Source organism: Danaus plexippus, assembly GCF_018135715.1.
Source record: "Danaus plexippus chromosome 13 unlocalized genomic scaffold, MEX_DaPlex mxdp_40, whole genome shotgun sequence".
Classification (NCBI taxonomy): Eukaryota; Metazoa; Arthropoda; class Insecta; order Lepidoptera; family Nymphalidae; genus Danaus; species Danaus plexippus.
This window is the reverse complement of record NW_026869850.1, coordinates 655366-678491: the sequence shown is the minus strand read 5'-3', so window position 1 is coordinate 678491 and position 23126 is coordinate 655366. Positions and strand designations below refer to the sequence as shown.

General features: G+C 33.2%; 3 protein-coding genes across 5 annotated transcripts in view; 2 read left to right on the top strand and 1 right to left on the bottom strand.

The window, feature by feature from the left end:
* Positions 1 to 50: 50 nt before the first annotated feature.
* Positions 51 to 14097, top strand: LOC116770255 (cationic amino acid transporter 2-like). Of its 2 annotated transcripts, none has more exons than XM_032661654.2 (15): positions 51 to 183; positions 5815 to 5963; positions 6474 to 6625; positions 7502 to 7630; positions 7826 to 7981; positions 8158 to 8262; positions 8650 to 8807; positions 9244 to 9360; positions 9663 to 9760; positions 10937 to 11076; positions 11174 to 11276; positions 11349 to 11464; positions 11828 to 11970; positions 12280 to 12388; positions 12467 to 14097. In XM_032661654.2, the coding sequence occupies exons 2-15, from the start codon at positions 5875 to 5877 to the stop codon at positions 13870 to 13872; spliced, it is 3021 nt and encodes a 1006-aa protein (XP_032517545.2). In that variant the 5' UTR covers positions 51 to 183; positions 5815 to 5874; the 3' UTR covers positions 13873 to 14097. The 2 variants fall into 2 exon arrangements, with proteins under 2 accessions (XP_032517545.2, XP_032517546.2); XM_032661655.2 differs by lacking the exon at positions 51 to 183 and adding an exon at positions 3349 to 3430.
* The window catches only part of LOC116770256 (uncharacterized), a 23146-nt gene continuing 14101 nt past the window's right edge, over positions 14082 to 23126 (bottom strand). For both annotated transcript variants that reach the window (XM_061527987.1, XM_032661657.2), the window contains exons 16-19: positions 19461 to 19540; positions 14918 to 15014; positions 14624 to 14838; positions 14082 to 14225 (exon numbers count right to left, since the gene is read on the bottom strand). In XM_061527987.1, coding sequence (XP_061383971.1) covers positions 14126 to 14225; positions 14624 to 14838; positions 14918 to 15014; positions 19461 to 19540 — 492 coding nt within the window. In that variant the 3' untranslated portion in view covers positions 14082 to 14125. The remainder of the gene's footprint in view (positions 14226 to 14623; positions 14839 to 14917; positions 15015 to 19460; positions 19541 to 23126) is intronic.
* LOC116770258 (transforming growth factor beta-1-induced transcript 1 protein) overlaps positions 20683 to 23126 on the top strand; it is a 9322-nt gene continuing 6878 nt past the window's right edge. Inside the window, exon 1 of the mRNA XM_032661661.2 lies at positions 20683 to 20828. Coding sequence (XP_032517552.2) covers positions 20826 to 20828 — 3 coding nt within the window. The 5' untranslated portion in view covers positions 20683 to 20825. The remainder of the gene's footprint in view (positions 20829 to 23126) is intronic.

Genomic DNA, 23126 nt, shown 5'->3' with positions numbered 1-23126 from the left:
ATGAGTTCTATCGATGACATGATAAAGTAAAGAGGCACTAATCGGATATCTTGCTATCCGATAAGAGTGCGCCGTGGTCGAGTAACGTTTGTATTGTTTTACATTTAACGTGAATGTGTTTAAAATTAAAATTCGTCCGTTTGTTGAAATAATCACCACCAGTCGTATCGATCGAAAGTTGAGGTAAGAGTTGAACACTGTCCTGATATTAAGACAGGTGAATTAAATCTTTAAGATATATCCAGTGACATAACCTGTGATAACAATGACTTGTATTTGAACGTGCTAGTTTATCTGTCATTTTGATAATTTTATCCTATATCATGAATCAAACTTTGTTTTTTTGGAAGAGTAAAATTTATTTAGCCATTATTCGAACCTCTTTTATCATGTTTAATCTGTAATATTCCTTCAATATTTGTTCTGTATCATAGTATATTATAACTTACAAACTAGTAGTCTTACGTTACTATTTACGGTGTTATATGAATGGTAGATCAGATTACAAGGTGTTCTTGTATGTTTCTTATTAGTTAAATGTTTTGTATAAAATCATGTGCCTAATAAGTTTTATAGACGACACCGAAATTAAAATAAAAACAATTTCTACCAAACAATAGACGAGTGAAACTTTTACTAGAAGAGACCTTCTAACATAAAATTCTAGTACTTGATAAAAGTCATCGTTTAGGAAGAAACTGTCATACAAAAATACTTAAAACTCAAAATATTTCCATTTTTCTTTGCGCTTCAACTTTTCGACGTAAAAATTAACACCAAACGTACAATTTGCAACTTAATTTCACGTTAAAAATTTTAGGAAATTATTATAATAGAGAAAAATTCAAAGACACTCACTCGTAATGGCTATCTACTCAATTGTTTAATAACTTCTGAGAAGCACGCTATGTGTTTTTCAATGACTGTTCATACAACAAATATACCGATGACGATGTTACTGAAACAATATTTGAATAAAATCTAAATCTCTTCCAAAAAATCTGATACAACAAACGGCATTGCGCAGTGATAACTCAACACTAAGTCTGTGTACACACAGATGTAACAGATGTATAACACAATAACTGGGTTACAAAATCAACAGATATGAACATAATGCTACTCAAGTAGCCATTTTTTTTAATGACGAAGTCCGAAAAATCAAGTGATGTTTATATAATTCATAATAATAAGTTATAATAAAATAAATTAACTCATGCAGGATATTATTTTGTTTCAAGTTTGGTAATGTAGATTTTGTGGAGTAAAAGGGCTTATCAAAAAAATCATTTATGTCTGTCCCTGGCGCTGCACATTCAGTCTTTTTCTGCGGTTGTTAAAATATCGTCCTGTATCAGGGAGACCCTCTGCTTCTCCTACCATGCGGTCTTTTACAATTTGTGATGTTGGTTGTACAACGATTGTACTCGTATCTCCCAACATGACTAGCCCAGCTCCATTCGAAACTTTTAGTGAGATGTAGAAAGTAAGTTATCTCGATAATTTACTGAATTTCTGTATTTCTTACTCTGTCTCACAGCTTTAGGTTTATCAGCTCCTTTGTAATGCTCTCTGAGTGGTCTGGACCTTGTCTTGCTTTCTTTTCGTAGGTCCACATTTGGCAGCCATAGTAGAGTAGACAGGGTAGAACTTTCGGGTAAAATTATACTTTTAAATTTAATTGTTAATTTCGATTTCAGAACCTTTTTTTCAGTTCAGTTCTTTTTCCACGCGGTTCTTCTATTCTTCTGTTTATTTCCTCTCTATCCCATATTTTATCATTGAAATTTATTTACCAAGATAATCATAGCTCAGTGTATATTCGAGTGGCACATCTTAGTAGCACCGGCACCATGAGCAGAATCAAACAACACTCTAAGGAAAACAAAACATCCAACTTTAAAAACTTAAAATAATCTATACTCTACCCGATACTCCCCAAAACCACACAAATAGATCGCAGTCTAAATTAGTATAGGAACTAATATAGAGGTCCCTACTCCCCACCTTCCACCACGGCTGGTCACCGCGGGAGAGTCACACCAAAACCTCCCTACACACAAATCTTTAGCTTTCACTAATGAAAGCGTGTTAGCACAAAGCTCTGTTTTAAATTTCATCTTATCGTATCTCATCTTCTCCTCATCGTCTTCTGAATATTTATCTAATGTGCCTTTCGATACCATTCCAAATGTAACGAATGGACTGAATTCACTGTATTTAATAATAGCTTCAGAAATATAAAGCAACCTAAACAGATTACTCTTCTCTTATATAATATAATAAATTTGTGCTATTCATTAAACAATTCATTTCATAAATATATTATTACGATATATATCTTTTAAATGTTACATATAGTTTTGATAAAATTTTACCGTGAGTTTTTAAACCTGTGTTAAAAGTACCACTAAATTTCGCTGTATATAAACCAATCAGTCATCATTATAATTACGAAAAGTAAATATCCTCTCGACACATATTGTGTGTTTGTGAAACAAGATACAGCGAGAGATACAAGGGAGAAACAAACAAACACACTCGTAAATTACAATATTATTAGTCAAATATTAATGTAAAGAAAAATTTTACATATAATAATTTATTTGATAAAATTTCGATCAGGACTATTTACTATTGAATTATTCTAGTTAATAGTTATATGGCAAAAAAATATTTATATATTGCATGGCTGAAGTGAATTAGATCTGTATACACATGGCGGAGTAAATTTTATATAAAAAAGAATAATTTAGTATTCGCATATAAATAAATACAAATCTCGGAGAGCGGCATTTAGAATCACGGCTGTAAGTAATGTAAGGTGATGTACTTTGTTTTTAAACATGAAAATATTTCAACCAGTTACTTTAATCTCAAGGCAAGTTAAAATTCCCGATAAGATAAACGTTACTGTGAAGACATATGTATGTCTTAGTAGTACGTATTATATTAAGAGAATGCGTTTATCGAATATAAAGATACTACGAGCACAAACGGACACAAACGACAGTTCATTCAAATTGAATTTCAGATGGAGTCCTCTATCAAAATAGATAACTGAATTACACTAAATTATAACTGATGTAATTAGCACAACATGAAATCTTCATTGTTGATGATCGAATATTGTATTGTATCTTTAACGATCGTCTATGAAATTCGATTTACCTGTCTGAGATATGAAAATCATTCTAACACATCAATTAAATATCCGAGTAGATTTTATTTATTATTTTCCTATACAATCCTGTACGGACGGGAGCCGATTGATAAAAAGTAGTTTTTCTCTTAAAAATCCACGAAACAGCGGAGATGTCATGATTATTTTTTTATCTTATCAGCGGCGGAGTTTGCCTACCTGTTTAGTTTCACGCCTACAACCACAGTGACATGTAGTTTGAGTGTTGTGGGATAATTAGAAAATTAGGTATGATTATATTAATTTATTTGATATCAGATATCGCTGGATACGTCTGTCAGGATGGACATATTCCATAGATATTATTCGAGTGACAGTCATAAGAGTGAAAGCATTACATCCGTACAGTGGTTGATGTCGTAACGTGATAATCATTGATTGTGAGGTCTTTGGGAGACGTGTAGATGGCACCTCTGTATGGACCACGTTTTAGATTTTATTATTAAATATTCATTTATTATTAATTTCCAGACTTCGAGGATTCAATGTATTGATTTTTTAAAACAGATATTATTAAAAATCTGTGATCAAAATTACAAATAATTGTTCACGGAAAATAAGAAGTTTATTAGATAATGTTAGTTATAACTTTTGTTTAAAAGATCGGTTTTTACAAACTTCTGACACTGAAATTCTAGATTGCACACTTTTTTGTAGAATTCTTTTAATATTTAATTTGTCACACATTGTATTTACTATATTGAAACTCGTTAAAGCTTAAATATCAGAACTAATATTAACAAGGTATTCATTACGTTGGCAATAAAAATTGTCAATCCGAACACTAAAAAACATCCTTTGCTATCCTATAAAAATCTGAAATATTACTATGATAACACAAAAAGTTTTATCAAAACATGTTTAGTGTGAAGACTTACGAGTTACGAATGAAACTTTATGTGACGAGCAAACTTATGCCAAACATAACAACAAAACGGTGGCTTAGAAATATAATGACGAATATTAGTTATATATATTATGTATAGACCATTATTTTATATTATATTATAAAAAAATATGCACATATATCGACTATATACGCACATCTCAAAGATATTTTAGGGTAAAATATTGACCTAGTTTAAGAGTAACTTCGCAATTTAAAAATCATTTACGAAAACCGATAGGCTTGACTCATTTTGCCGTCTTAAGAAATGTCCTGGAATTATAGATATAAGTCAACTTAAGTAACATATTGTCCATAGTGAATTATATCAATATAGGTGACCGTCATATGTTAAATCATTTAGCAGCAAAATTACTTGATACATTTAAAAGTCTTATCGTTTATTAAAAAACAATAGCTGTTTAAGCATAAAGGTTGCATTTATTTAAATGGCTGGTTCTCGGATAAACCTTGTAAATAGATTTTAATCAACGAATATTAAATATAGATTGAGGATGTGGGTCACGATGTAGGTCATCTGTTGATTATTAATTTTTAATTTTCTGGTCCTGTTTCTGGTACAACCTATTGTAATGTTTGAAAATATTACTGTTTCCCCACATTAAGCTTCATAGTTGTTACAGAACAGTTATTTACATCAACTAAATATCTATACTTTCCTTCATATTTTAATTCTGCTGTAGCTCCGAGTTCGAAAGTTCAAACCGTCATCATTCCTTCTTGTTCAAACCAATATCAATTGTAGTTATAAAACTCTCGGTGATATTTTGTGTAAATATAAAATCAGATATTATTTTTACTTAGCTGGAAATATAAATAAAATCGTATTGTCTTCAGGTAAATTAATATTACATTTTGATACAAATCACGTTACCGTGAATTTAATTCCAATATTTCTAAGAGAAGTAATTGAAACCAGTTGAATTTATTCAAAGACTATAGCTTTTAATAATAATATTAAGCTAACTTAAGCTTTTTAATATATTCTTCAATATTGTGAAGTTATTTGAAGGTACATATTTTTTCTTATTGATTTTAATCTCCCATAAGTTTTTTTATTTAATGGTATTTATGTTGTGTTTTTATCAAAGACATTATTTTTGTGAAATCGTTTGTTTTTGTGTCATTTTCTTAGAGGCGAAAGAATTAATCTAATCATTTCTTTTAGTAATACTGACCTAGAAGAGAAACGAATTTACTTCGAAGTTTAACGAATGTACCCTTGTTACTCTCACGATATATGTATGTATGTGTGGTGACGTTACAAATTCCTACTACACACACCAATTAACATACCACTCGAAGGCGAAGGCTACAAATTACTGTGCGGTTTATAAGCTCGTGAAAATTGCTATCAAGCTTTAATATATCCGAACTAATTGTTTTAAGAAAGCCATTCACTCATGTACAGTAACAGCACAGCTAGATTTTCATTTTCTGACGTATCAGAAAAAGAAACTCACTTTTTTCCTGCCGATATATTTGACCTTATATGGTAAAACCTATTTTTTCAGTTGTCATAGATGTAGATCGTTAAACTGCTTTAAGAAATACAGAATAGTGTCAGTACTGTCACGTTTGAGTGTTTCAGACTGAGGTCATTTCTTGCTTAACACACGAGAACTATTGAGAAGATATTGTGAAGACTGTAGGAGATCCTCAGTGTTTTAGTTGAGTGTGTCGTTAGCATGTATTGTTTGTTCAGTGTGAGGTATTCTTGATGGTACCAATGCACCGCCATCTCGTCCCTGGTTGCGGCTGATCCATGGCAGTCAAGTGGCGTGATCTGCTCTGCACGCTGAAACGAAGGCGAGTCTTCGAACCCGATCAGCTCGACGTGGGGAATCTGAGACGGTAATGTTATACTTATTACAAATGAACCATAAAAATGACTATGACTCAGAATAAATAATAACTTCAAATAGAAAATAATGAATCGAAAGCAACTGTAATCTGATATACCGGAGGTTGTAGCTTCAAATCCTAGTTGGGTTCCTTTATTTTGGGATTGTATATGCTTCTTGAATCTTAAGTCAGCTTTAAGCTTAACATTGCTCTATTGCTGAAACATAATTATACGTAATTCTTATTGAGTTATTTGGGGAAAAAAAAGACAAATTAGTGACGAGATGTATTAAAGTAGTAACTTCATGGGCATGATAGTGTATGGACTACGTTAATAGTATAAATACATAGAAAGATATAATTTTAAAATCCTTTACAGAGACATTATCCAGTAATTGTATTATTAAATGCTATCGAAGTATTAAATATGACGTAACTTAAGTCGTATACAACGTGAACTATTTGCTAAAGCATAAACTAAAGTGGAAGAAGTCAATGGATCAATTGTTTTTATTCCAGATGTCTGTCAGTATGGGATCTGACGGCGCTGGGTGTGGGGAGCTCGCTGGGAGTGGGTGTGTACGTGCTGGTGGGATCCGTTGCGCTTCACCTGGCCGGACCCTCCATAGTGCTTTCCTTCCTCATTGCAGCTGTAGCAGCTGTTGTGGCTGGTTAGTATACATAATTATTTGTTAAGCAGAGGCCCCTTAATCCTACACCTGGGTCGCAAGTCTCAGGCACTCTTGACGCTGCTTTCCCTTCAACGCGATGGACCCGGAACCCGCACCGTGAACAGTGGAATGCTGAGAAGTTTCATTATATTGAAATTGCTTTATTTTATAGTATTTACTTAATAATAGGAAGGATCTGAAAAATTATTATTACGGTATGAAATCTTTATAAGTGTGAAAATAAAATGATTTTTATTGAAACTGAACGTTACTTACGTTACATTGTTTAATATCACATTATTGATCATACGATTTATATTTATTTAGCGTGTTTATTACTTCGTAGAAAAAACGATGTGATTCATAACTTTGGGTGCCGCCGTAGATGCAATAACAAAGAAAAAACGCTATCATTATAACACTTCATTAATATAAAACGAAAACAAAAAAGTTACATGTCCTGAACACTTTAGGAATCCTAGACTTCCGAATACTGAAATAATCTTGTTTAATAATGTTTTACATCAAATTATTATTTTGTATTGCAAAATTAAAATTATCGTTTTAAATATTGAAATCTTTTTAGGAAAGCCTGGCTTGTTTTATGTTGTGTTTGTTGAGAGCATCCGTGATGTGTTTTGTGGACTCGCCATACATTTTTTATTATCAGTTTGGTATACTCTTCTGCCTGTTTCCTTTTTATCCGGGATTAAATCTTACCCCATAGTAGTAGCAAACGATAATAAATAAAGGTGATAATGAAGGCAAAGTCAAGTGGCAATAGTAATGTTGTCAAAAGTGTTCAAAACCCCAGATGTTAAAATTGAACTTCCACCTACAAATATGTTGAATTTAGCTTTAATACGTGTTTTACAGCAATGTGTTACGCGGAGCTGGGGTCGCGGGTTCCGAAAGCTGGGTCTGCATACATATACACATATGTGACTGTTGGAGAGATAGTGGCCTTCATTATTGGTTGGAACATGATCCTGGAACTGGTGTTTGGTAAATAAAAAGATATATTCACACCACAAAAACCATTACAAGAAGAACGCGATTAGAGCTATGTTATTTTTATTTTTTGTTTGTAGCTACTAAATATAATACAAGCCGTGTGTGTAACCTGGATTGAATGTAAGGTTTTATACTAAAAATATTTCGTCTGTACAGATGTTAATTTCCTATGTGGTATTTAATCAGGGACGGCGAGTGTCGCCCGGGGTCTCAGCATGTACGTGGACTCGGTCACCAACAAGACCATGTCCTCGTGGATGGAGTCGCTCGTTCCGATTCACTCTGATTACTTCTCCTCCTACTTTGATATCTTTTCATTCTTCGTGGTCGTATTTTTGGGGGGTATGTAAGTTCATTATATTGTATTTCCCTCTCTCTCTCTCTATATATATACATATATATTAATTTACATGCTGTACTTCTCCAAGATATGAAAATGTTACCCTACATCTAATATACAAGTGGGCTTTCTCTTTCTTCATATTTCTTATGTTAACTTTTGTTGTTTATATGTGTAGTGCTTCTGGCTGTTGGTGTGCGCGAGTCAACATTTGTGAACAATTTGTTGACAGCTGTCAATATACTCGTCATAGTGTTCATCATATGCGCAGGCGCATTCAAAGGTATTCATAATTTATTTGTCATTCATTATTAACATTCTTATCGTTATCTAAGGTTTTGATAAGATTCTATCAAATTCATAACTATGAGTGTTTATTTAGTTAATTTTATACATTTTTGAAATATTAATTTATTTACTCATCAAACTTATCATCTTTAATGAATCTTGGCCATTGAAAAAAATATACGATTAGATAAATGGTTGAGTTAAAAATCAGCCATTGAAGAGTAAAAGGCAATTTTTTTTTTGTACTAATGAAAACATTTTCAATCTAATATCATATAAAAACTATTTGACATGTCAAACAATATACAATAAACTTACCTTCACACGTATATTAAAGTTACTTTTCCATGTATGATCTAATATTTATTATTTGGTTTTTCAGCGGACTTCAGTAACTGGAATATCCCACCGAGCGAGGTGCCGTCAGGTCGTGGTGTGGGAGGATTCTTCCCTTACGGCATCTGGGGCACGTTAAGAGGGGCCGCCCTATGCTTTTATGGATTCGTCGGATTTGATAGCATTAGCTCTACCGGAGAGGAGGTAGTTCCACCTACATATTGTCGTTATAAAAAAACTTCTGTTTGGGAAGACTTATTATATAGTTTTGCTCTTACATTAACTTTTTTTAGACATGTTTTATACTGTTTTGTAAATGTGCGTAATATATACACTGTTTGGTACAAATATCAAAATACATATCTAATAATAAAGTATGTTTTATGCTATTATATTTATCACACTTATTAATTTGTATTAATTAATGGTAAAGAAAGAACTATATGTGAATTTTAAACATGAAATTCCGACAGGATCATGATCAGACCAAACAAGATGAGTTGAAGAACGTCAAAGACATTGACGAGGAATCTACAAATATGACTCAGGATAACTAAATGTTACTAATAAGCTTATGAAGGATCTAATGAACTTTGTATGTATTAAGAGTTGCGTTGTATGTATTAAGAGTATGCTTCAGGTGCGAGATCCTCGTCGTGCTCTACCAATATCAATAATGGCAACGCAAGTGATAGTGTTCCTGGCGTACGCGGGCGTGTCCATCGTCGTCACTATGATGATGCCTTATTACCTACAGGTGATTTATCGTTCAAATATTTCTTGACCCCTTACCACAAGTGTCCTAACTTCAAACTACATACGCAGAGTTAAAGTATATCTTTTGTGAACCGACGATGACATTATAAGGTGCGAAGAGGTATGATTGACAAACTCTTAACTTTTCGTATTTAGTTCGATGACCAAATTTGTGATAAAGATATTGATATATGCTTTAATAATTTGTAAGTATTTATTTTACTTCAGTTGACTGAATACACTCAGATGAGAGGTTCTGTATGTTCCTGAATATTCAAGGTTTAAACCTGTTTATTTTTCTAGGAGACGGTAGCCTCAGTGGCAACGTCATTCGCCTACGTGGGCTGGGACTGGGCGCGGTGGTTCGTCACAATCGGCGCAGTGATCGGCATATCAGCCAGGTAGGAGAATCGTCTCAAAACCAAGTTTCGAAACTAAAACTAACTTCTTTATTATATAAGCATTATTGATGGAGGTTTGCAACAAGAATTCATGTCTTCAGACATCTCACACCGTGATTCAAGGACAGGAACTGACTTCGGAACTTCTGACTTCGTCGATTCTGATACTATGGTCAAATTTTGGTTATCACATTACAGCTTTTGACGGAAATAAAGATACTAGTATTATTCGGATTTACTGCGCGGATTTTATTATTTAAAAACTACATAATCCCGACGTTTCGGTTACTTTGCACGTGATCACGGTTGCTGCAAAGTAACCAAAACGTCGGGATTATGTAGTTTTTAAATAATAAAATCCGCGTAGTAAATCCGAATAATACTAGTTTCATTTAAATGAATACTCGCGAAAATCTTAGATCTCATTATGGAAATAAAGATAATTTAGCGTAAATACAATATCTTATTTGTTGAATAATTTACAGTTCAATAATCTTAATCATATTATATATGATTTGATGCGCCTCGAAGATGATGTTCAGTGAAGGTTAATTAATTTTGAATAAAAGATGTGTACATTCTGTAAATTAGAATTGATTTTTAATGTTTTTCCTAGTGGCATAGTTAATAAAATAACAAAGTCTTAGCGCGATGCTCTCACAAACACGCACACGAACACACTGCATATATTAATGAAGTCAAGATGTAATTAAACTTTTTATTAGAAAACAAAAAACGTCAAGCGCGTACAAGGATAAGCCAGAAGATTGATGTTTAACAAGTCACTGATTTAATGATTGGAAAATATTCATTGATTTGTGAATAAAAATTGTCTGAAGATTAAATATTTTTTAAAATTATAGTTTTCATTCTTTGCGGTTCATAGAAAAATAATATTTAGTGTACTGTTATTAATTACTATAACGGCATAACGGCTCGTCTATAGTCAGGTGATTTTATTTAATTTTTATAAATTTTTAACTGTTTATAATTTATAGACAGAAAATGTTTTTCTCGTTAAGTATCAATATTATTAATAATAAAGTATTAAAATGCATAAAAAATTCATTATATTTTTCAAGAACCCAGTTATCCTATTTATTCTGACATGTTAAATGAACTGAGTTCCAGTTTCTTTGTGTTATTTGATCGTTACGTATTGTTTGTTTGTTTCAGTCTGTACGGCTCGATGTTTCCTCTCCCTCGTCTGCTGTACTCGATGGCATCAGACGGTCTTCTGTTCCACTGGCTGTCCAAAGTGACTTCGAAGAGGAAATCACCAACCGTCGCCACTATACTGTCTACGGTGGTTATTGGTAATAACAATGACATATCAACCGAACTACCGCATTAAATCGAAACTGTGAACTATGAGCGATTTAAATATTAAATAACTTGCGACTCTTCTTTCAGCTATACTAGCGGCTTTATTGGAGTTGAATGATTTGATTTTGATGATGTGCGTTGGGACACTTTTGTCTTACACGATCGTCGCTTCCTGCGTTATTCTATTGAGGTAAACGATATATACAAACAAGATAACGTTAACCCTTTTTAAGAATATTAATCTGACTGATTATATTTGTAGGTACCGTTCGAACACACCATCACACGAATTGACGGCTAAGCATGTTGTTGGTAACGGTCGTAGGTTACCGACGAGGACGACATCAACTATTGTTGTTACATTACTGCTATTGTTCAGTAAGTATTATCTTGTTTGTAATTCCTCACAGATATCACGTGTGTCGTATAAGACAAAGCAATAAAATAAAGTGAATTTAAAAGAAAGTTATGGAATGAAAAATTCATCGACGAAAACAGGATTCGAACCAGCTAACTCCGATATATCGGATTTCACTTTCTTTGTCAAACAAACCATCGGGCCTGACTCGAATCTCTGAATTAAATGGCTTAATGTTAAGAACGTAATAATTATATTAAATAAATTACATCGAAAATTATTTCAAAAGCCAAGCCATTACATTAAGCCATCAATCGCGGTTCATGTTTTTGCTCTTAACACATTTTAAAACTTAACTTTATAAATCATTTGTCATGTGTCAGTTTGTGCGTGTGTGTCGTCTGCGGTGGTCGTGACCCACGTGTCGGAGCCTCTGGTCGGCGCCTGTACCATACACGCGGCAGGTCTACTACTGATTGTTGCCATGGCGCTGCAGCCGCAGAATGACGAGGACTTAACCTTTCAGGTATTAACAGCGAGCTAAGAGGTTTATTGCATTTAAACAATTTTTTGAACAGTAAAGAAAGCTTTTGAAAGAAATTCACATAGCTCTCATCATTTACATGAGACGTATCAACGGTTTTTTTTAATCAAGATAAGCTTGAAAATTCGTTTCATTGTATATTTTATTCATATAACTACATATCATCACAATACACAAAGTGAGGGTAGTTCAGTTGTATAGTAATTATAAATTTTAAGTAATTTAAATTAGTGAAACAGTTCCATGCAAATGTTGCGTATAGAATTTCCTTAATTTATGTGTAACTTTCAGTGTCCCCTCGTCCCCATGATTCCTTGCATCAGTATTTACGTCAACATACATCTGATGATTCTCATAAAACTTCAGACCTGGGTACGTGTTTTGTGCTGGATAGCAATCGGTAAGATTTGTAACTTAATAGAAATAATTAAAGAATATAATGTTAACATTAACACTATTATCACTTTCACGCTCACAGGTATACCAGTTTATATATTCTGTGTCTGTTGTTATAAGCAAAAAGTGGAAAATTACACAGAAAACAATACAAACTCGACACAAGCGAACGGTAAGGCACCGGTTCAGATATTCGTTGTGTCACCCACACCTCCCGCTACTATCGGACGTAGTAACCAAGGAGGCGGATACGATCACGATGACGACATCCGGGTGGACTTGAAACAAAATATTATACACATTAAAGAACCGGTTATAATGGAAGAGATAATAGTTCAACACGCTTACATTGGGGACAATGAAGAAAAGGAAGCCAAGATTATAGATTTGCTGGACCAGGTGTTACAGGCTGAAGAGGATTCTTATGAAGAGATAATAAGTTTGAAAGAACATAAGGAAGAACCTCAAGAAGAAGTTAAAACTCCAGAAATTAAAACGCACAGAAAATCGTTGAGTGAATTATCTGACGCTGGGTCGGATGTATCTAACCAAGTACTATCTAAATACGATGTCATTGCTCAAGTTCATAGAGAGGATTTGCAAAAACTCACAGAAGAAGAAGAGAAAAGCGATAAAGAATCCGAAAGCAGCGATAATGAAATTCTCGAGAACGAAGATCTTAATTGCAATGGTAGCGATACGACCTCTAGGACAGACGAATCTGGTTATTCGGATACACTCGATAAAACAGTTCTCGGTGAATCCACAGAAGATTTAAAAGAAGCAGAGGAAATACCAAATATACCAGTCCCACCGCCATTAGACGAAAACTTCTTCGCTAGTCCAACATTTAAAAAATCCTACACGATATCTGTTAGACCACCGAAAAGACAAATCGAACAAGAAGAAAACAAGCCCAGGGAGAGTGTTGATTCGAATCATTCCTACGACGACGCACCGATGGTATTTGGAAGCGATAAGCAAATGAATTTCATGTCCAAATTAGAAAACATCTTTCAAAGTAAAATGGCGAATGACAATGAAGACGACCCCCATAGAAAAAGATCAAATTCTACCGGTAATGTAGTGGATAGTCCGAATTCACAGCCAGTCCGACCGGTAATGTTTCTTGATCTCAAAAAAGAAATTGTTTCAAGAGAAGTGGCCCAGAATTTACGTCATGTTGATGCAGAAGAGAAAAAAGAATCTTCTGAGGACGAGGAAGAAGATGTCAGTATGAGCCGCGAAGATCTAAAATCCAAGTTAGAAAATATATTTGCAGTGGGTGGACCGCAATTAATTAAAAGTAGATTAATGAAATCCAATCCTCCTACACCTGAAGAGGCTTACCATACCGACGCATCAAGTACAGAGAGTATACCTAAAGTGCCTAAAAAGGAAAAGAATGACACATTAAAAAGACAAAAGACCAAATTTGGGGAAGTTCTGAATTCTTTACGGATGATGAACAATGATGATAAAGTCTAGGTCACAAATTAGTGTGTCCAGTGTTATGAACTGTATGTGCCATTTTGTGTACTTAAGGTTTCTAAGACCTCGCGGACCTAGTCTTATATATAAGTGCCTTATTTGATCGTTATTTAATTTTGCCCAGTAATTACCGATAAAATCTATTTATGAAGAACTTGCTGTAGGTCGCGATCCATGTACTATAAGTGATATTTTGAATAAAACGATTATGTACATAGGAAATTTTATTTTAATGAACAAAAACACACAATCAACTAGTTTCACTTTTATATAAATCTTTAAGAAAACTCTGCAACTCCATTTCTTTGGCGCAACTAAGAAGTAGGTCATCAATGATTTGCTCTGACACCCTGGGGATAGGTTGAAGATAGAAATTATATAATGTTATTATTAAAACTATCATAGCTAAGGCGTAAAATTTTCTTAAAAATATTGACAATTTATACACTAGTGATATTATGGGATGACTAAAAAATAAAAATTATTAAAAATATATACTATACAAGGGAAGGCTAGCATTATTTATCATGCGCAGACAAAAAAAGGTACCGTTAACTTTCAGAACTTGTAGAAAAAACTCTTAGTCGACTGCCGAAAGGTTTTACGGAGCTATTAACTCAGAAAATTTGGGATGAAACAAATGGTGCTCAGAATTAGGTCTTCTGGCACTCTTAGTTATCAAACACGAGATATGTTACAGCACAACGACAAATATTATTATTATTCAATGAGGACAGTTCCTACTGACCTGCCGATCTTCTCCCAAGGCTTGCCCACCGAACTGTTAGCGTACATGGGGCTGGTGAGCATGTGTTGTACGAACTTGGTCCGGTATTGGAACATGTTGTCCAGGGTACTGTCCGGGATGTTGAAGGTCATGCGGTACCGATCCTTGTCGCGAGCTGACAGCGACTTCGGGAACAAAGTCTTCGGTGCCTTCTTCTGGATCGTCTCTTCTAGGATCTAATTACAGTTTTCAGTACATGTAACACGTACTATTGATTGCATACGCAGAGTCCAAATGCTGTATATATTTTCTTACCCTCAACAATTGCGGAGTGCTGTGCTGTCTGGGACTGCCGCCGCTGATGCACAACAGTTGAGCGTTCTTTGTACCGGAGACTCTCTCATTGCGGCTTCTATCGTGTTAATGATAGCATTGTATTTTTTATATCATTATAATTGAAAAAAAAAACGAAAAAATTTCACAAAAAATATTGTTTACTGAAACATGAAATTTTGTTTCAGTGTAAACAATATATTAGATAAAGTACAGTGCAACTAATTAATAAAATTATATTTATACTAGCCGCTACTAAACAGTGGTCTGTATTTCGAAAACATACAGACAATTTATATTTAACCTTAATTTTACAACTTATTTCACCGATATAAAAGTTCTTAAAAAAACAGTTACCTACCCTACGTCTAGAAAATCGGAGATAAATGACAGCAATAGAAAATTTTTGTCAAACATATTGTTTCCATTGTTATTTAAATTACAGTAAACCTACATATAATACAGCCGTGTCACGACTTATAAAGAATTATAGGTATACAAATATATATATAAGGAATTAAAAACAAAAATTTACAAGTTATTCCCAATATAACGTTCGTCTAACAGACAAGGTGACCGAGGGTGACGGCGAGGGTGAGCTCAGGGTGTTGGTGAAGTTGAGGGTGATAAAAACAGTCCGGGCGTCGTCTAGACTGCTCTACATCACATTTGTCATACGGGTGGGGACGAATTTATAGCAGTCAGAAAGTATAAATCATAACGCTAACGATATTATTCAATTAGCAAAGTAACTATAATTAAAGCAATTGAAGTATTATGTGTGTTATATGAAGGCAGAATAGCTCAATGTCATTTATATTAATAGTCTATATGGGCATAAATTTTTGACAACCCTGTAGTCTGTTCTGCACATCAGACAAGGCCAGGTAATCTCTGGTAATAATTCCGCCAATTTCTGGCGCGTTCGTGTAAATCCAGTGTAATGAAGCAATTGGCTGCTATTTATTTTATGTGTATTAGATTGAACCGACCTCGAGATTCATCTCATTTGATTCTAGTTCAGTAGATTTCGCGATACACAAAAACAAACACACATACATCGTTACACACTGCATACAGATATCAAATGTATACAGCCAATAAATGAATCATCGACCTAAAAATACACTGGGAAAAATGTTCTAGATAAATCCAACTGAAGATATTACAAATATCGCATATAAGATATGAAAAAAATATAAAGGGAATATAATAAAAAAGAAATGTCTTAAAAACTCAGAATATAAATTTATAAATAGTTAACGTCGTTCAAGTGTATTTTGTTATATTTACAAAACAAAAAATGTAGGAAATATATTCAATTATCCTCATGTAGAATCGTCATTTTATACTCTAAAAATTGTAGTATTAAATCTTAACTTATATAGTTTAATCAATGACTATTATAAAAGTCCAGAAATTAATTTTCTACTTATCTCTGAAATAAATGCACCCTTCGACTTTAAATTGGTTTTTTCGCACGGAATGAGCTCGTAAAGACGTCATAGTTAGATCGATGGAATGTTTTGTGGCGTGACCTTGACCAAGGACGAGCTGAACACGGAAACCAGATCACAGATATGGTGAGCGGTACGGGGTGGTATCAGGATGGTGACCATAATGTTATTGACATTCATGGAATAAGCTCACAAGTATTTAATTTACGTAGTTTTATTATAATCATTTAATACTAGAAATAGCCGCGTTTCCATCTGAGAAACCATTAGTGACGTCACCAGGAATAAACGTTCAGCAGATATGAATATGCCGCTAATACAAAACTGACAGAGTATAGATTCTACATATTATGTCACATACAGAAGTATAACACTCAAATGAGTTCCTGACTTTCACATGGACACGAGACCAGACATGCAGAAGCTATTGACGCATGCATAAAGCATAAAATGTTGGGAGCGTGTTTGTGTTTACAATTATAATCTTATGGTCTGTTTTGTTCGAGAGACAGTCATCTATACCGTTATTAAAGTTGAGCCAATTCGGAGCATCATTCCACCTAAGCCTGTAGAAGTAATGAGATATAAAATATAAATCATTTTATTTTATTTTAATTTAAATTTTCAAATTCAACTGCATCATACACATACTATTAGGTTATGTAACAGTTGAGCTTTATTTAAAGCTAACGTTATGTAAACGCCATCTCTGTCTCTCTCCATCCATCTCTATCTCCGTACATCTCTCTCATAATGTGCTTTGAACGTTCGCGTATGATCTCATGGCGCGTGCCTATAGGAGCATCCTCGCCCGATCGGAACAATGGGATGGTGCAAGCTCATTACATGCAAAACAATAACCCTGAGATTATTATTACTTTATGGTTACGAGACCTTCATTATACTTAAATATATGTATGTTTGTGTGTTTATATTAGGTATAATGAAAGCCACAAGTTCCTACTCAATGACATGTGCACTTTAAGCAATCATACTTCACTCTGAAGTATTCTCCTTACTACACTTTTTTCATTTGTAAACCATCACATGTGCTAGTATCGACTACGCCTTATGATTTAAAAACCTGAGAACGGTCAGTTTGTAGGTGACGTTGCGTAAAACTAGTAATTCATCCGTCTTTACACGATCTCAACGAGGATACTGTTGGGAATTTGATAGTTAATAACTACAAACGAATTAATTGTTTAAGTCGTTTAGTTATTTCAATATATATAATCAATTAATGTCCAAATACGCAGTACATTACTCGCATATAGATCAACGAGTATTGGATAAAAATATTGCAAGTTCAAAATCTATATAATATGCGTTTGACGTTTCTGGAAAGAAAAAAATCAAACGAATAATGAGAACTTACTAACTACGCCGAGTTATTCAAATAGTGTGGATTACAGGGAACCAATTAGTTTTACACAAAGATATGAAACGCGGAACAGTTGTCGATAAAGCAAATAATATTTTTATATAGAGACGGTAACAATTCAATATAAACTAATCAGTTAAGCCGATTCCATGAAAAGATTTACATACACACATTAAAACTATTTACAACCATTTGACACATAACAGGCAGGTACAGTTAGATAAAAATTTTAGTTTGTAATCAACACATATAATAGTTACAGGAATTGTTAATTTTTATCGCCTCGTTAACTGTTATCGAACAATTCCGATTAATACATATCTCAACATGATTATTGTATTAAAGGAGTTCGACAAGTTTCGACACCTGTACGCTTAACACAAGTTCGCAACGTCACAACACACGGAGCATTAACAGTTTGTCATTGAAAAATCTTCGCACAATAACTATAATGTACTAACGTGGTTATTCGGACGGACTACGAGTACCGCTGTCTCGCCGTGAATGAAATTCGTCACACTCAATACAGAATGTCTTCCGTACGTTATTAATGTACCTAGTTACGTTGATATCAAGTGCAATGATTTATGAAATAAAAAACCGAAAAATGTATGTGTATTTCGACGATACAAAACACGTAGTAAGATTATAATACAATTGAACTGTAGTTATAACGATGACACAATGCTACGTGTTTAAATACGCGTCGCCATAAGTGATTATTATATTGGGTTTGAACATTCCCTCGGGTACATTGAAGTTTTTAATTAAATTCTATTATTGAATTTTTGTTATTTTTAAATTGTATAAACTAGGACGAGCCTTATGAATGTTCATGAGAATTAATTCATTAACTAGCTCAACGTGTCCGCCATATTATAATGTAACTCAAAACGATTCTCATCACCCAATGTACATAAACTACCTTTGGTGATGAGACTACACAGTTTAGATGAAGTCCCGGTGAACTGAAACAATTATTATTAAAACAAATCCCTCCGTAAGTTTGTTCATTAAATATTTTGCAATTGCAACTTCGTTAATTATTCCTTGTTATAATACGAAAAAACCAGCCATATTGTTAATTAGTACATATATATATATATATATATATAATCATCTGTCTTATTTAACGCGTCAGCTCAAGCGGAGTCGTATCCATGCGGTAGTATGTATGTATAATATAATCAATCATTAGAAAAAATTATCTCGCCATCCTGTATATAAGATGATTCGTCATGAGAATAGGGAGCCTTATGTAAAGGACAGAACAAAATGGTTTGAATTAAATCCAAATAATATTATTATTCACATAATATTTCCCTCCAACCACTATATAATGAACTCCATGTGGTTATTTTTTTTGTTCCAGTGTTCATATATAACGGCTCACAGACCACACTTACACCAACTGTATTGGTATAAACTGTACCGAAGTTTGATGACATTCAGTAATCACTGTTATAGTTTTAACTGAAACCGTCTGTTGGGTGTTTTAAAATAATATATATATAAGGAGGCAATCTTATTGAGGAACCCTTTCATTTACAATTAACACATATATACATATTCACCTTTTTTTACAAGGTAAAGACACCCACCCTATTACGTAGGAAACATAGGTATCCTTAATAAATTTTGATTGTTAGTCGTCAATACACGAGTATATACATATATAACTCACCCGGCACCGTCTCCGCCGCACAGCTGTCGAAGCAGCCTGGTCACCTCAAGGTTGGCTGGGGCTACTTGATGCTCGGGGCTCTACAACAGAATAAACGCTGCTCAATATTTATAAACGAGTCATGCGCACGATCCTATCCGCGGATATCACTAAGAGAAACATCCATTACATTTTTTGACAATGTCTACTGGCGGAACTTAAAAAGCACACGATCCCACCAAGTGTCACCTGTAGTTTTACATTGATAGAGCTAAACAGTTGTTATCCGGATCTGTATCCGTGGACGCAATCCCAGCGATCCGAAACATCACAAATATATATGATTCTACAGGCTAGCGGTCATATATTTAGCATTTAGATAATCTTGTAGGAGATCGTTTTCCATTTTCTCTCGTCTTATTTCCCTCTCCTTTTTCCTTCCTTCATTTAGTCTACTTTTAAATGACAGAAAACGTGAATGAATCATATTTTTTTTTAATTTAAAAATAAAATCGCGCGATTGTATTATATAAAAAAAATTATAAGTAATAGTGCTCGTCGTCCTAATATATAATTCACGTATATATATCACAACAGGCCGCTGGTGATCGCGACTTTGGTTTACTTAAAAATGTATTCGAAATGATGCAGGTTCAAACACCAAATGATTTTCACGCAATAGACGATCTTTTATATTAGGTTGTTCAAAATTCTACCGAGCATTATAAACGAAATGTATCAGAGAACTGGTTCCTATGGATCCTGTCTGCGGACGAGATGTGACCTTCGCCGTATCCCGAACGTCCCAAATGTACTTCCGTTTTATAAGTCAAAGCAGTTAATCGCTTTATTATGATATATTAATGCGATTTTCATTTAACATATAACAATATTTTTGCTCCACTTTTAATATTTATATATAGTATACACTGTTAATACTAATTCTAAAGAATTTCCTCAAATCCGTGCAATTCCTTGTAGCTGCAGCGATTACGTCATTTACGATAAGGCATTTATATTTTCGCCGACCAGTGTTGTCTGTAGTGCTAATATTTAATCGATTGCAATTTACGTATTTTTTATTATTAAAATTAAATAATACCACTACTGATGACGTTATAAAAATATTTATCGATATAACGATGCTCTAGTTTTCAATTATTCGAAATAAGTTCATAGTTAGAAAGTGCCCGGATCTATATATTACTTGTGGTATTGAATTTTATCGATAAACATGCAGGTCCTCATCTTATATCGATATCATGATTCTCATTCTCTATATTCTATAACGTCACTACATACAACTGTAACGTGAGTTCAGTCCGCGCTTCGTATCCTTCCACAGCTGACGTGTGTCACATAAGCAGGGTTCTAACTACGATAAACATGGTGAGTTATATGATGAGTAGACACGTACAAACTGTTATATTAATATTTTACTTACAATTAATTTCGGTTCAACTGATATAACGTTAGTTATTAATTTTTTCGTATATTTAAAGTGTGTATTAAGTAATTTTGAGCATATTCCATAATATAATATTATAAGGATAAATAAAATTGAATGTGTTGAAGATATCGGCCGACGTAATGAATGTTCAGCATCGGATGATAAAGCAGACCGATCTGTATGTGAAAGTCTAGTTTTAAAACATTGACTCAAATCTAAAATATTTAAGCATAATATTTTAAACAGTTTATAAACATAAGTTTCTTTAACATACAAATGAGTATTTGTTCGAGGTTTTAATTTGTCTTATATATATATATACCTTGACCGTCTCGCGACCCTCGGCGTCCCTACGCTGAACTAAAACATAAATACTGCTTGTTTACTCCTAGTGTCATCTCTTAACTGAAAATAACTATTACTAATAACGTATATGTGATTGTTTGTGTTCCGTAACATACTGTCTTATAAGAGCAGTGTCTTATTACACAGTTATTACTAAACAAACATAGTAAACAATAACTAATAAAAATGTTATTTTAATTTTAAAACCAATTCGGCCATTGAAACACCTTTTTATTGTACAATATTTTCTTCAGACACTTTTTTTAATGACATCTAAGACTTTCGCGAGTATTCATTTAAATGAAACTAATATTTTCCGGATCACTACGCGTATTTTACTATTGTAAAAACTACATACTCCCGACGTTTCGGTTACTTTTGTAAAGTAACCGATGTAATTTTTTGAAAATTTGGTTTTAAAAAATATTAGTTTAATTTTTTTTTATATGTAACTCCGATGACACCGTAGTTTAAAAATATAATTACTTATATTTATATTTTATAATATTTATCACATTAATATAAGTGTATTTCACTTTACATTGCTCTATGTATCAGTGAGACAGTTATGAGACATTTTAACTGAATTTGAAGAAATAACACAAAGATGTATTTCAACAAAAATATCTGTACTTCTACAAAATACAACAACATCAAATGTAACAACTACTACAATATATAGATATGACACATAAAGAATAAACTATTTTTAATCCTTTAAACGAAAAACATCGTAAAAATTTAAAATAATGTCCAGTGAGACAATGCCAAGAGGTTTATTGAACTCATGAGAAAAAAAATCTGGTCCGTTAAAAAAATATCACGACAAAGTTTCTTTTTATAACAAACAATTAAAAACTAAAATCCACGAAGAAGATTTTGAGATAGGAGAGAAAATATATCCGAAAAAAAATTGAATACACGTGCAATTTCATGCTTAGTTTTTTTTTTGTAGCAGGACAATTTTTTTATACTTTTGTGTTTGACACCAACATACGATGTTATTATATATTATATTCAAGTATTGATTTAAAAAAAATACAATTCTCTATATCAAGTATATTGTCGAAAGCAACAATTTCGTGGCTGTGATAATTTCATAACATGTGATGTGGCAGCCCTGGTAATATCTAATAATTTTCAGATGCTTGCACACTAAAGTCGTTTTCAAAATATCTGGTCTTTGTAAGTAGATCTACAATATTTTATATAGTAAGGCTATTTAAATTTAAATTTCTATTTATGTTATTTAAAAAAATGCAATAATATAATTAAAATAGATTAAAACGATACTATTTATATACTTATGTTACATTATATGTAATGTACGTATATTTAAATTAAATTTTCTATATGAATCATTAAAACAAAGTGTTAGATATTTATATGTACGCCCACGTACACATAAATGTAGTGAACCGCGTTCAAATCTCGTCTTTTTTCGCCGCGGGTCGCTCTATCACGAGATACAATTATAAACGTGAACAGCTCATTCCATTCCACACGGTACTCTCATTGTCAGACCTGATCACCTGCCAAAACTATATCCTTCAGATGATACCGTTTATGAAGGTGGACATTCTCTTATATATTGTAATCTATTTATTACGAATGTATTTCCATGAAGTCGCGTTCCGCAAATAGACAGTATATTTTGTAATAAATCATCAAAATCTAGACTTACAATTGATCTGTAGACAATAATACCTTCCCACGCCGCTACTATTTCTGAACAACACTAATACTGTTCGGGATCCAAGGACGGCTAGCGTTTCAATGCAACGGGGAGAATTAATCCGTTGCTGCTATATTTTTGTAATATAAATAATACAACAATTTTCTATAAAAATAAATGAATATGCTAAACGATTATAGTTCATAATTTTTAATTT

Excerpts from the sequence above, each read along its gene's own strand:
- LOC116770255 (XM_032661654.2), top strand. The coding sequence starts at position 5,875 with ATGGCAGTCAAGTGGCGTGATCTGCTCTGCACGCTGAAACGAAGGCGA. Across the intron at positions 8,263-8,649 it reads ATGCGCAGGCGCATTCAAAG|CGGACTTCAGTAACTGGAAT; the intron begins GTATTCATAATT and ends TTGGTTTTTCAG. Across the intron at positions 9,361-9,662 it reads TGATGCCTTATTACCTACAG|GAGACGGTAGCCTCAGTGGC; the intron begins GTGATTTATCGT and ends TTATTTTTCTAG.